Below are 15,045 nucleotides of genomic sequence, written 5' to 3' on the forward strand. Positions count from 1 at the left end.
GGAGTGAATGATGAGCAGAACACAGTGAATGACATAAGCGAACTAAGAGATAGAGACTGTTATCTCATATCTTATAATAAGGTCGCCATGTCCACGGTTTAACATGGCCCTACATTTTGAGGCAATGTGATGGAGTGAGTACTTTTATGGATGCACAGAAATATCTCTAAGCATATTACAAGACATTTAACTCTCAAAATATTATACAGTGTGAACTCCTCACTCCCACAAAACCTTCCATGCAGTATGACATTGACAGCACAAGACCAGAATATCAATCCAACAGAAAACAAATACGCACACACACACACACACACGCATTCACACAGCAGAATACTGGGGTTATGACCTGAAAATTGCATCTCTCCTTTGTACGGTCCCCGGTCCCCACGTAGAGTTCTGCTACCGAAGGCAACTTCTATTCTTCGAAGAAATGCAGTGAATTGCGATGTCAGTAGGGGGTGCGATTTTGCTATTTTTCATCTTTCCGGTTTCGTCCCGTGACTAATTCCATTGGAAGTTTCAGAATAAACTTTTCTTTAAATGTTTCCTGTTTTGCCAGCAGCTTTTTTCTGTGATTAAAGGGGAATGGACAGCGTGGGCTGGCATCAGAGTAGCTATTAACGTTAGATTTGTATATACACGTTTGTAAACTGAAACATTTTGAATTCAGTCTACCTTGACGGTTGATTCTGCACAGACAACACTGGGGAGTCATCTAGCTAGCTAGCTAACTGTTAGCTGTTGGATGAAAGCGCTGCATCAGAGAGTAAACAAGCGAAGGTATGTTTATACATTTACGTATTCTTGGTAGCTGTAAATCCTTTCATATGTATTTAATAAAAAATTCGGATGTTCACATTGAAAATGTTATAGCATTGTCAAGATTGCAAAAAAGCTAGGCATATAGTGAGCTATCGGGCAGCACCATAATATGTATTTTTTAAATGCTGACGTTAAGATTATTGCTTTACACTATGATTTTAATACATAGAGTCAACACGACCGCCTCACGAAAATCAGTTTAGTCAGTGTGTATTGATTAAACTGTTCTTCAGCCGTCACCCTTTTAATCTTTTTGGAGAAAAAATGCAGTAGGCTACCGTGCTTTAATCTGTTGTTATTTCTGGACTTGTGTATTCAAAGATAAGATGGAACCTTGTTGGTTACATTGAGTAGATATTAGTGTATCTCTTTCAAAAAACATTGATGAGGAATAAACACAACGGTCCCGGTTCATACTGCTCTTTGGTATATTAATGCAACTTTCCTAACTTCCCATCTATCCAACGGTAATGCGTTTGGCTGTCCTTCGGGAAGTGCAATATTTTTATTGGACGATAGTAAACTCTGATCTCTGCTACCTTTGTACGTGTGGCTTTGGTTCAGCGGCGTCCTCTGTAGTACAATATAGGATTGGCTGCAGAATTGATTGCCACCAACTACAACGGTGAGTTTGGTCCTGCAGGTGTCCCTGTGTCACTCAGACTGTGTTTGTTGGACAGAAGCAGGGAAAGAGCTTTTGATTGAGGCTGAGTGTCTGTGGTATAGTTATATGTCCCAGAAATGTATTTAAGGTGATTAAGAAAGCAATAGACCCCTCACTATGGGTATTTTAAAATGCAATGAACCCTTGCTGATGGTATTTAAAAAAGCAATGGCCTATCACTGGTGGGTAGTTAAGAAAGCAATGGGCCCTGACTGGCAAAGACTCAGACTCTTTCTGCCAGTTCCATGGGCTGCTGGTAGTGCCTCAAGTAACAGCGGCAGCACACCTGAGGTTAGACAAAGCAATCCTGGATTCTCTTTGTTAACAGGAGCCTTTAGAAGAACTGATAAGATTGATTCTCATGACAAGCCTATAACTGCCTTGGATATAGGCCTGCTATGTCTGTATGATTTATGATTGTTTTATCTTTAAACCAGTTTTTAAGTACAGAGCATTGGGCTCCAAACTGGAGAAGCAGACAGCTTCACTTTCTTAATCATCTCAGCTATGCGCTAGTGTCTGCAGTATGAGCTCTGTCTGTAGTCAGTGTAATGTAATGGCAGGCAGTTTAAGATGTATAATAGTTCAGCTGCTCACCTGATGTACAACCTTTTCAGGGTCAGCCACGTTACTGCTTCCTTTGTAAATATTTCAAGAATTTGCTCAAGGTGGAACAAGTTCACTGAGAGATTTGGAGCTGAAACACACACACATTGGGCATCTCTGTAAGGCTTCACAAATGTGGTTTATGTTGTTTCTCTGGGGCAGAGATATGCCTGCTACTTTTTATTCATACACTTCACACTACACTTCAATTCCTCTGCTATCATGTGGGAACTTGTTTGGTGATTTGTTTGCAGTTGGTTTATACTAGCATAGTGAACTGCATTGGCTAAATCCCAAACTGTATCAAAACATTAACATAAATGAAGTATGCGCTATCAAAAATCTGTCTACTAAGGGGTGTCAGATTGCTTATCCTGTCAAATCTTTGGGTCTCTGAAGTAAGGAACCTCACAGTCTGGAACTGAATCTTTAGTGTGTTAGATTGTCACCATCCCATTGTGAACAAGAAATTAAAATTTTCTCTGTTCAGTTATGTTCATGCATTGCGCTCTTCCATGCGAGGTTGGTGCAATAAAAAGCTCAAATTTTCCTTTGGGATAATTCATTCAGCTAACACATTTGGAGAGGCGTTTGAAGAGGCATTTTAATTCCAAGTGCTCCGAGTTTTGCGTTGGAGAGCTCGCGCTCATTTTGCTTCGGTAACTTTAGTAACCGCCACCATTCGTGACTGCGTTGGGTCAGCATTCAGGAGCCAGCAGCTGGAGGTGGACAAACTGGTACCGGACTGGAAGCGGACAGTATAGACCGGACCAGGCTGTAGGTACTGTACACCAAAAAATTACGCCGAAGTACCTGCACGTCATATTACGCAGAGGCAGAGATGTCGGATTCCTTATTTTACTTTGACATTGCATTTTATATGAAGCCTAGTTGTTTATTGATTAACAACGTTGGGCAGGGAGCCAACTAAATAACCGTAATCATAAATGTTCATAATTATAAAGCAGAGTGAAATAAAAGCGTAACTCTGGCGGCAGAGTCTTTAAAGGTGGTATTTACTGGTGAAGGGGTCTGTTGTCCCAGTGACGACCAAAGGTGTGCATTTATTGTAGCGCAGGCGTCTCTTTTTTAATTTTTCGTGCTACTACTGTGTGCAGCATATAGTTTCACGAGCTCTATGAGACTGCGGGGATCCCCGCGCGCAGAGGGCAATGGCTCGTGTAATCTCCTCGCAATCCGGGTTTAAAAGGTTGCATTTTGGGGGGGGGGTTTTCTGATTGGAACAGCTGTGAGTGTGTGCGCATTTACACGTGCGTTGATGTACAAAAATAAGCTCTTGGCCACAGCATTATCTACAGTTCTGTATCAATGGTGCTAATGGCACATTGCACGCGACGAACATCAGGTTACCAGCCCATTGCACGCTCTCACGAACATTCAGCTTTGGGTTGAGCGCTGGACAATTAAATGCTTACTGGTTGTAGCTGACTACAATTGGCATGCAGTGCCGCTCCTGCTGGTGATGTGGGTTTGTAGGTTTCTTTAAATGCTTGTTTTCCCCTGCAGGATGGAGTTGTATGCTCCCAGAAGTGATCGATGTGGGGTGGAGTGCTGAAGAAGATCTCTCCTGTGACTCACGCTGACTCCGCCCCCTTGCTAGCCCCACCCCCTGTACTTTGTGACCCCTCCTCTGTCCGGTTCTGCCTGGCTTTAGGCCTGAGATGGAGAAGTCGGCCAGCTGCCCCAATGTCAGCATCCCCTGCCATGATGAACAGAGAGAAAAGAACAAACGATACACTGTGAGTGAAGCTGCCCCTGTCCATATCGGTTCCATCGCCTACATTTGTACCACTTCCTGCTAAATGCCCCCCTCTCTGGAACTTCTCCACTCCTTGCTTTTGCCTCTCTCTGGCCATTCTCCCTGCAGCATATCTACCCCAACATATCTCATTTTGGAAGCATTCATTTGCTATCAGTGAGCCAATGTGATCTATGAGTTATTTGACATGTTTACATTTTTTAGGTTTCTGTATCTATAAACCAGTTCCCATCCATGTTCATGTTTATTTTTCTTCATCGTTTTACAGGTTTACAAAGTGATGGTCAGTGTTGGGAGGCATGAGTGGTTTGTCTTCAGGAGATACACAGAATTTGATAAGTTACACAACACTGTAAGTGGGCACGGTGATGTCTAAAGCTGCGAGGTTGCATTTCATTGCTTGAAACTGCGTGCATTCAGAGCCTGTCTGTGTGGGGTAGAGTTGAGTCTCCTGCTTCTCATGTGTGACCCAGCGAGGGAGGGAGGTGAATGCCATGGGCAGTTCTCTAGCTGTTATTTTGAAGCCCTCTTATCCAAACAGAATATTGCCATATATGGAACAATCTGGTTTCTCTGGGTTCGTTGACCACCACATTGTTACTGTGATGTCAGCATTCCATAACCAAGGGAAACGGACAGGTGGAAATGCAACTAGAAGGTGGAAAATGGGTGTGTAAATGTGGGCATGCACAAGCTCCAGTCTATTGAATGAACATTTGTTAAATGGCTGTCACAGACTCTTAATTTTAGAGCTCAAAAAATGTGAAATTTCTGATGGTTCTGTCTGTGTTCTGAAAAAAAAACCCCAATTTTTTTATCGACAGCTACGGAAACAGTTCCCTTCCATGAACTTGAAGATACCAGCAAAGAGAATATTTGGGGACAACTTTGACCCAGGTATTTTGCACTGCCAAAGGTACCTTTTACAGAGCTATCCTGTGAATGCAGATATTAAGGGCAATAAATCATTACTTATGTTCATTGATATCACTTGGCAAGGCCGGTGTTCAGAGCCTTAAATGAATCAATATTCAGAGCGTGATCACAGCAGAGTTCACCATGCTGCATTTAAAAATAAAAATAAAAAATAATGTTGATTTGAAAAATTCAATTACTGGCTAATGGAAACTTTGGGAGAACAGTAAATCCAATTTACTGTACAGACATTTATGCCTGTGAACTTATTTTTGACATTCCAGATTGAGCCCTTTGTTTGTCAGTTAGATTTTTCTTTTCCAATTTTTACGTTTGGCATGCGTAATATAATTTAGTTTTACAAAATAATTATTACTGTACATGTTAGACTACATTCTGGTCTGATCATCTTTTAAATGGGTGATAGTTTCAGCTGTGTTGGTAGGGCTGGCTAGGGCTGAAGGTGTGTGTGTTTGTGTGTGTCTTTGTGTGTCTGTGTGATTGAGTGAGTGAGTCAGTGCGTGTGTGTGTGTGTGTTCGCGCAGGCATATGCATATGCATTTGCGTGTGTTTGTGTAGGGGTGTGCCTTCAAGTGGTCTGTTGAATAATGCATGTTGGTATTCAAATGTCCTTGGGATGAAAGGCTTTTATGAACACTTTTGATTGAGTGTGGGGGACATGACTCATACGGGAGGTCGAAGGTAATGGACACACGCTTACATGCAACACTCTCTCTCTCTGTCTCTCTCTCTCTCGCGTGCGCACACACACACACACACACACACACACACACACACACACAGGAATTTAATTCCTATCAAGGAATAGAGAAGAATCCCCAAAACCAAACCTCTTAAATCTTGGGAGCTATGTAGGACATGTCTTTCACACAAGCAGGCGATTGTTTTTACTGTGTACATGTAAAAATGAAGTCACATTCTATTGTGGTCAGTAGTATCTGCCACACTTATAATTTTATTCCTTCTGCTCAAACTTGTCATCTTGGTTTGATTTCTGTCATGTCTCTTGGCTGCATCTTGGCCTGCTGACCAGCACAAATGTTGCTTGTTCTACATGGTTTTCGGGTGGCACTGAAATGTGTAAAATCGCAGTCGTTCCAAGTTAATTTTTGCAGGTAAACTATAGTTTGGGAGCAGTGCCAGAAGGGATCTCTTGTTGCTTTGGATGCATACACACATCAAACTCACATTCACAAAATAGGTTTAAGTTATTTGTTTCCTTCTGTTCAAGTTCTTTTTTTATATTAATTTAAATATTCTCCATCAGAATTTATAAAGCAGAGACGAGCAGGGCTGCATGAATTCATCCAGAGAATAGTCTCTCATCCTCAGCTCAGCAACCAGTGAGTTTCTCTTTCATTGTTATTATTCCTTTACTGTCTGATTTGCTGTATTTTGCTAATCCCTTTGCCTTAGTTTAACACCCTTCGTGTCTTTAGAAGATGAGCAGTGTTTTCAGAACAGTTTTTATCAAAGCCGTTGTGATGTGACATTCTTTCCCCTGGGAAAGTGGTGTCACCGTTGAATTAAATGAGTATTTTTCTTGGTACTTCCTGTGATGCGCGACTCCCTCTCCTCCCTCTCCCCCTCCCTCCCAAACGCTGCCCCTACTTCCCCCAAAATACAGTCCTGATGTACAAGCCTTCCTTCAGATGGACAAACCGAAGAACCTCTCCGATGCCTCGGAAGACGAGGACGAGAAGGTCAGTGAGGATATTTGCATCTCTTCTCATGGTCTGTGCATCACCCTTTGAAACCTGCCTTTTTAAAAAGGTGGGCTTTGAAAGAGGGCCTTCCTGTTTTTTTTTGTTTTTTTTAATTGATGCAAGACCTTATAAAATGGCATGCAGGTTTGAAGTTGAAATGTAATATATTTTATCACTTATAAATTAACATATATACAAATTATTGGCACATGCAGATACAATACAATATATTGCAGTCTATTCAACAAAAGGTTAATGCACATGGGGTGAAGGTACCAGCAAGCGACCCTGCCGTGCATTGTGGGTTCTTTTCGATTCTGCTACTACTTCTGCTTTTTTTTTCATTTTTATTCTTCTCTTCTACCCTTTAATGCTCTTTTGGTAAGTCTTTATAAAGAAGGCTTCAAAATGGATGATTGATAAATTTACTGGGGTGGTTCCTCATTGGCTGCAGTGCTGTGAAGAAGGGGAGGGTATATACTGCCGGTGGTCACTGCACTTGGTGCATAGTCTTCCTCCAATGCTAAGGACTAAAGTTCTCTTAATGTGCTTTGCAGAGCAGTCCCACCTCAAGCGACATTAACCTGGGACCATCTGGAAATCCTCAGTGAGTATAAAACTCTTTCCCTGATGTGTTTGTATTCTCCTCACAGAAAGGAGAGCTGAATATACTGCTCAAAAAATGTGTATGTAAGGCTAAGTTTTTATTTTAGTTGTTTTTTGTAGATTTTTAATGCCAGCATAGGGTTAATGGAGTATGATTGTGATTCAGGAAATGCTTGGAAACCACTGGTGTTAGACAACATCTATTCAGCAGGACACTCAACCCACCAGTCCTTGACAATGGCACTGAGTTTGACAGAACCTTTTCCAGAATAATAGGCAACTGAAAATGACCATGGTCAGAATATTGGTAGTGATAAGGCTAAGTACCTCCTACATTATTGGTTACACATGCAGTAAATGAATTGTGTGGAGATGCTTATCAGGAGCTTATTAGAAAGGAACATTGAATTACGACGTGTGACATGTTCACTAGAGCGAGAGAGGAATTCTTAGGGAACTTTTTCCAGGAATTTCAGCTGATTGGATGCATAACCCCTCACATTCCCCACCCAGGTTCTCATCAGAAAAATGAGCACTCAGTTGACCCCTCTGATTAAATAAAGCGTACATTCACTAAATCATTAAAAAAAATAACATTGGGAAAATTACGTTTATCTATGGAACACTTTGATGTTCAGGGTAAAATGTTTACTTCTGATGATGAAAGAAGCAGTTTAAGAACTGGGCAATCCTTAAACACCAGAAGAAAACAGGATCTCTGAGTCAGCTTAGGTCAGGCGTGCATGTTATTTTATTACGGATGTGCAACTTTTAAGTAGTTACTTTCTTGCATATTTGAATATTTAAATGTATACGGTGACTGTGATGCTGGTTTTTAGAGCACAGAATCCAATGGCAAGTTTGACTGTTTTTGTTTGATCTGAACTTTTTCAGTGCGAAGCCCACAGACTTTGATTTTCTCAAAGTCATAGGGAAGGGGAGTTTTGGCAAGGTAAGGTTGAAATTTAATAAGGTCGTATTACCTATGCATATATTAAGAGTCCCAGTGCCATTTCAGGTTTTAGAAGAAGCTTGCTACTATACTGAAACCCATCTGTTGGTACATTAGAACCAGTGCACTTTTCATGCTTCCAGTAAAACCTGGAGTGGCTCAAGCTGCTGTGCATTGGGAGTCCTATTTGCATCCCTGGATTCGAACCCGTCTCCACTTCATAAATTCTGTTGCAGGTCCTTCTGGTCAAGTGCAAATTGGACAGGAAGTACTACGCCATCAAGGTCCTACAGAAAAGAGTCATTTTAAACCGGAGAGAGGTAGCCAGACTGCCACGTGTGCTTCTGCAAGTTTCTCTGTTCCATTACATTCTTTTATGCTGTTATTTTAAGAATGTTTTTTTTTTACACTGGTACTAATATTTACCCATTACATAAAACATTTTTGCATGACCATATGTTTTACTGCAGTTTTGACTGTGATGCTTTGATTTTATCAGTTATGTTCTATACCTGTACTTTAAACAAAAATTATTTTACTGCATGCAGTATGTTGTAAATCATTCTGGATAAGAACATCTGCTGTTTACATGAATGTGCAATGGCAAAATGCCCCCTCCCCCCCCCCCAGCAAAAACACATCATGGCAGAGCGTAACGTGCTGCTTAAGAACGTCCAGCACCCTTTCCTGGTGGGGCTGCATTACTCCTTTCAGACCAGGGATAAGCTGTACTTTGTGCTGGATTTCGTCAATGGGGGAGAGGTGAGCGAGTTCATTCAGAAAGGGCGGTGTGTGGAGGAGGGGAAGGGGGAGGGGCCAGGAAAACCTGCAGCAGGGCGTGTAATGCCCACATGATGTTAACTGAAGGGTGGGTGAGTGGAGGGGGGGGGGGGGGCTTGTACAGTAAACAGAGTAATACTGGTCTTCAAGTAGATTAATTCAGAAGCCAGTGACGCCAGCCGGCCCATTAAATGCCTACACAGAAATTGATTTGAAGTTTCTGAAATGGGAAATGTGCCCTTAGATGCAGACACGCATTTCCTGTTTGTGCTGCGTAAGGTAATTTAACAGATTTTACAAGTGTCCCTATAAAAGCTGTTCTCTGGCCTGGTGTTTTAAACGCTGAGAGAGAGAGAGCCAGAGTTTTACATTTTACGGTGTTTTTTATGAACCTCATAATCGCTATGAATCACTGAAATGAGGTCAATGGCTTTCTCGCCACACCAAAAATCTCATGGGAGGGTGTGCAATTGTACAGGACATTCAAATTCACTCTGTAAAATGCCCACTGTAAAGAACACCCAAATTACAAATCTTCACACTGTAGGATGACAGAAATTACTCTCTGTTGTGCTTTAAAGCTACATTCAGACAAGGAACATGTTTTCTTCTACATGTAGCTTGTCACTGGGTCTTAATAATAAGAGCACAGAATGTCTTTTTTGTTACAAAACGAAGTCTTCATTTTGTCCACGATCTTTGAGCCCTTGTGTTTCCTGTGATTCCAGCTCTTTTTCCACCTCCAAAAAGAGCGGACATTTTCAGAGGCCAGGGCCAGGTTCTATGTTGCAGAAATAGCGAGTGCTCTGGGATATCTGCATGCACTAAACATTGTTTACAGGTAAAAAGACTTTTGAGATGGTTTTGCATCAGTTTACATTCATCAGTAAATTATATGTATTTCTGTGTTTTTAAGAAGAGGTTCCCATCACATTGCATAGTTCTTCCCCCTGGGATCTTCAGTGAAGCAGTTTTTTTTTTGTGTTTCATCACTTCATCACTCTGTGCAATTTGCGTGATTGAGTGCTCTGTGGTGAAGGAAGGCAATTTTCATGAGATGTTTTGTTCTTACAGGGATTTGAAACCAGAAAATATTCTTCTCGACTTCCAAGTAAGTACAGCATGGTCCATAAGGCTACACTGGTCTTATATTTTAAGCGTATTTAATTCATTTCTGTGATACAATAATTCTTCTTTTAAACTCTCTTTTTGCTGTGTTAGTGGAACGCTGTGTGTGAACTAATTCTGTCAAAGATATTATCGTGAATGTTTCTCTACAGTGCTTCACATATTACGGGTGGGTGTTCAGAAGCGTCTAGCATGCATGTTTTCCCCAATATCATGGCTTAAGCCATAGCAATTACCATTGGCTATTGAGCATGTTCTGTCTATTCCACTAGTTCCTTATTGGCTGATAGCAGGTTAGACTTATGGTCCTCCTTGAGTGATCTGAGGGCATAAAGATCTGTTGTGATGCTATGAGCCAAGTTCTGTTCATCTACAGTACAACTGAATAGAATTCATTGAGTTCTTTTCTAGAGATGGTTTAGCCTGTGACATTAGCTTGTATTGTGTTTTGGGTCAACCTCACCACAATCTCATTGAGAAAGAGTGGAAAGTAGTTTTCTGGCTGACGTTCCACCATTGCAATGTTGGCTCACGAGACTGTACAAACTTTATGACAAAATGTGGCTTGTGCGGAGAGCGCCATCTGAATGTGACTGTCTGCATCTGTAAAAGAGCCACATTGTCTGAAATGAAATGTGCCTGTCTGCCTTTTTTTAAGGGACACATTGTTTTAACAGACTTCGGTTTATGCAAAGAGGGCATATCCCATGATGAGACCACAAATACCTTTTGTGGAACACCAGAGGTAAATAAATAAATAAATTAATTAATTAATTAAAATAATGGAATCCCTCTTGTGAAAACACATACAGTAGATTTGTGTAAAAAATGTTTTAGGACGTGAATATGATATTTTGATTACTGTTGTGACAGTACCTGGCCCCAGAGGTCCTGAGGAAGCAGTCATATGACAGCACAGTGGACTGGTGGTGTTTGGGTTCTGTCCTGTACGAGATGATCTTCGGTCTGGTAAGCCTGCGTCTCTCCTCTCAGGTATCGGTTTGGTACAGGGGGTGCAGGGGTTTAGGAATGTGTTGTCAGGAGGTTGTGTGTTTTAGTTCCTACAGTCCTACACTGGGACACTGATTTTCTTTTTTGATTTGAGTATTTGCAAGATATGACCTGAACCTAAATTATTTCTGTAAAATCAATTAAACTGGATGAATGGACAACATTCTGAAATGTGCTCTTTTTTGAATTGTCTTGAATAAACTAAGCAAATCAAACCTATCTGTATTATATGATATGATATATTATATGATATATATATATATATATATATATTATATCGTGTGTATGTGTATGTGTATGTGTGTGTGTGTGTGTGTGCATGCGTGCCCTCCTCTCTTACAGCCTCCATTCTACAGCAGGGACACGCAGGAAATGTATGACAACATCCTGCACCAGCCACTGACAGTGAGGCCTGGAGCGTCCAGCGCTGCCTGGTCCCTCCTCCAGGGCCTGTTAGAGAAAGACTGCAGCAGGAGGCTGGGTGCCAGAGAGGACTTTGTGAGTTTGGGGGTGGGGGCAAGAAATTAAAATTCAATAGGCAATATTGGCCGCTATGCTAGGACACGTAGTCTTTTTGTGCCTCTAGTGGCAAAATAATGTTACTGCAGGAACTAGTCAGCCCCTGAAAAACAATTAGGAAAAGAGTATATGCTGGAAGAAGCTCAGCCAAAGCAACACCATTTCAGAATGCTATTTTCAGAGATTTGGATCACTCAGAATCATTATTTTGCACCTTCTTGCTGTGACATACTTCATAATTTGGTAAAAATATATATTTTTTGGGATGTTTTTAGGAGAACATCTTAAGATGTTCACTGAAGAACAGTTTGACTTATCTGACAGTTATTGTTTGAGAGACATGCCTAATTGAGGCATATTGAGTACATGTCAAATGAGGACCGATTTTCTTAACTTGGACCTTCCCTCCCTTTTTTAAAGAATGAGTTAAAAAGACACTGCTTTTTCTCCTCCATCAACTGGGATGACCTGGTACAGAAAAAGATTTCACCCCCGTTTAATCCTAATGTGGTACGTACCCGCACAGAAGCAGATTCTTACAGAAATGTAGTTTCCTGTGTCTCTTCATTGTAGCACCTTTCAAAATGAACATAAAAATGTACACTTTCATTTTAGAAATGGCTCCATTAGTAGGTATATGCTTCAGGCCATATACCTACTAATGCAGTGTTATTTTTCCTGTAGGTGTAGCTATTTTTTGATATGGAACAAGGTGTCTGGGTAGAGTTCATTTGATATTGTTTTGAACAGGGTTAATTCCATCTGAGCCCAGCACTTTGGGGGGAAAAAGGTATACTACACAGTTTCCCTTCTTCACCTAAATGTGTCATGCTAATGTGTGTCTACACACATTGTGTGCCTTCCAGAACTCATCGTATGACATCACAAACTTTGACCCGGAATTCACGAACGAGACGGTTCCGAACTCAGTCTGTAACTCAGCGCAGCATTCTGTTGTCAACGCCAGCGTTCTGGAGGCCGATGACGCTTTCCTGGGCTTCTCCTACGCTCCGCCCTCCGACGACTCCTTCCTCTGAAGGCCCTGGTGCCTTAAAGCAGCTCGTGCCTCTCACGCACCTGTGTGAATTTTCTAAGGGGCCTTCTAAAACTGCTGTGTCTGGCGGAACTGGCTGACCAAAAAGGATATTGTGTTTGTATTTCATATTTCATCCATCCCGACTGGGAGTAAAGCGTTTATCAACAGAGATCACTTAGAAATAGTTTGGACAGCTGGCTGTGTTCAGATTTCTTTTCAAAATAAACACAATAGAGCTGCTGACTCATGTTGCTGGGACACTGGGTTCCAGTGTGTGGATGCACCCCACGGTCTGGCACTAAACCATACGGTTGCCGTATCCATGCCAACTGACCAGCATCCCCATAGCGTGTGACATCATTGGAAATGGCATCACGCAGGGCGAAGGGATTTAGTGGTGAGACTGCCCTCGTCTCATTGCGCTCTAGTGACTCCTCTGGTCATTTTTGCACATGCAGTCTGTCCACCCAGCTCTACATGCAGCGTACTCCTCTGACACTATGACTGTGCAGTCCTGCTGGTGAAAAAGCAGTGACTGTGCACTCACACTAAACCAGGACGTTGCAGCAAATAGATCAGCCAACAAATACTATTTGGCAGAAAAGATGAAAATGAGGATTAATTTGAATCAGATTTAAAGAAATCTAACTACGTAAATATTAACTGGAATGTGTACATGCGCACACACACACACACACATATATATATATATGTATCTCAATCGTTTAAATGGGGTAGATGTGGTTTCCAACCCTTTGGACAATATGGGCCTTGTATCCCAATATCTAATATGTGCTTATAGACTAAAAATTATGAATAATAACAGAAAATGCTGACATTTCAATTATATTTACACATATTACACATATTGTAAAGGTGTGGTATAGTTTGAAAAAAATCATGCCATCACCAAGTTCTCAGTAGTATCTGTTCTCTCTCTGCTGTAGTTCAGGAATGCAATCACAGAAATGTGTATTTGCACTTAAACTATGAAAACTCAGTGATTTAAAAAAAATAAACTAAATGACCCCTATAAATAATATGAATAAATATGCTCCGCTCAAAGCCATATTTATGTTAAATCTCTTGTTGTACTGTATTTTTCTTGTACTCCTCTGGACCAAAAACCTCATTTCTAGTGAACAGCAGGGATCACATCTCTGATGTAGTTGCTGCTGCTTGAATTGCATCTCGCTGTGTACAGTCAGTCAGAGCAGGGGTGTCAAATGCACGTCCTGGAGGGCCACAGCGCCTGCAGGCTTTTCTTGGCCTCCCGTTAATCAGCAGCCAATGTAGGCCTTGGGAACAAGGTGTGAGTCGAGTGGAGTCTTTAACCAAGCAATGACTTCATTGCTTGAAGAGACGAAACATTCCAGAACGTATGCCTTTCCTGTAGTTTGACACCCCTAAGGCAGATCTTGAGCTGGATAAAATGTTCTTTGTATTGAGTGTACTATTTAGTCACACTAAAAGGTAACAGAAAATAGTTATTTTGAGGTGGCATCTAGGGCTGTTGTCAGAAAATATTTATCTAGCTATCAGTTCCGTTATCCTTAATAGAACTTGAATCTACTGCAATATATTGTAAAAATGGACTTTTATGAAAATATGAATATATTTCCTAGCATTGTATTTTTTGCAAATATATTGCGATATCAGGAGAGACAATATTTCTGTATTAGCCCACATATTGTGTAGTGTTGCAATGTCTCAATAAATCTTATTTCAGAATATATATATTTTCAATATATTTTATTTCCCTTTGGCATTAATAGGGGAAATTAATTTGATTTGGTAAAAGTTTTCCAATAAAATTCTAAGCACTTAAGATTAAAATCGGGGGAAGTGTATGGTGTGACATACAGTACTGGGTGCGTTAAAGGTCAGCAGTGTGAATGGGCTAGAATGAGGGTGCATGAAGTGCTCTTAACTTCAGCTCAGCACACTGGACCCTACCACCTGCCAATGGCCCTTTAACAGTCCATGGTTTTCCCAAAGGTGGACCCTAAGTGCCCTTAGAGAGGCGTGAACCCAGTCACACTTCCCTTTTTGTTTTCTAGTATTATTAACATTGGCAGTCTCTGCAATAGCCGTTTACCATGTGAATAACATTGCTGATCAGGACTGTAGCATTCAGTATGTCACCTGCATGTTAGTACTGGTATAAGATTAACCTGTGCTATTTGGTGATCTCCCTCCTTAGTGGGACCTGTGCCATGTTAGACAATGCCTTTGCTCTCTCTGTAACACTCATTAAGCTTATTTTTGTGTACAAGTCTGCAATGCTCAGTCTGTGAAGATTTACAGCACAACAAAATGTGTTCTCAGTCTTTCCTCTTGTGGGTTTATGGTTTCTTCTTCTTCTTATTATTATTATTATTATTATTATTATTATTATTATTATTAATGGCTTGAATGTTACATGCTACATCATAAACCACAGATCAAGTTTCTGTACAATCAAAGCATTATTTTTTTCTTGAGTAAAATAAATAG

At 41.0% G+C, this 15,045-nt stretch overlaps 1 protein-coding gene across 2 annotated transcripts; it reads left to right on the forward strand.

Annotated features, from left to right (window-relative positions):
- Window positions 1-474: 474 nt before the first annotated feature.
- LOC118234722 (serine/threonine-protein kinase Sgk3-like) lies at window positions 475-14,882 on the forward strand. Of its 2 annotated transcripts, none has more exons than XM_035431508.1 (17): window positions 475-783; window positions 3,623-3,855; window positions 4,144-4,227; window positions 4,700-4,772; window positions 6,079-6,154; window positions 6,439-6,514; window positions 7,075-7,124; window positions 8,018-8,075; window positions 8,312-8,395; window positions 8,706-8,837; window positions 9,584-9,696; window positions 9,930-9,966; window positions 10,642-10,728; window positions 10,857-10,952; window positions 11,337-11,492; window positions 11,934-12,023; window positions 12,380-14,882. In XM_035431508.1, the coding sequence occupies exons 2-17, from the start codon at window positions 3,778-3,780 to the stop codon at window positions 12,548-12,550; spliced, it is 1,461 nt and encodes a 486-aa protein (XP_035287399.1). In that variant the 5' UTR covers window positions 475-783; window positions 3,623-3,777; the 3' UTR covers window positions 12,551-14,882. The 2 variants fall into 2 exon arrangements, with proteins under 2 accessions (XP_035287399.1, XP_035287400.1); XM_035431509.1 differs by lacking the exon at window positions 475-783 and adding an exon at window positions 2,605-2,876.
- Window positions 14,883-15,045: the final 163 nt, after the last annotated feature.

The sequence above is a fragment of the Anguilla anguilla genome, chromosome 8, assembly GCF_013347855.1.
Source record: "Anguilla anguilla isolate fAngAng1 chromosome 8, fAngAng1.pri, whole genome shotgun sequence".
Lineage (NCBI taxonomy): Eukaryota > Metazoa > Chordata > Actinopteri > Anguilliformes > Anguillidae > Anguilla > Anguilla anguilla.

Bases quoted from the DNA above. Each gene is read 5' to 3' on its own strand.
- LOC118234722 (XM_035431508.1), top strand. From the start codon at position 3,778: ATGGAGAAGTCGGCCAGCTGCCCCAATGTCAGCATCCCCTGCCATGAT. The intron at 8,076-8,311 runs GTAAGGTTGAAA...ATTCTGTTGCAG, and splicing joins GGAAGGGGAGTTTTGGCAAG to GTCCTTCTGGTCAAGTGCAA. The intron at 10,953-11,336 runs GTAAGCCTGCGT...CCTCTCTTACAG, and splicing joins ACGAGATGATCTTCGGTCTG to CCTCCATTCTACAGCAGGGA.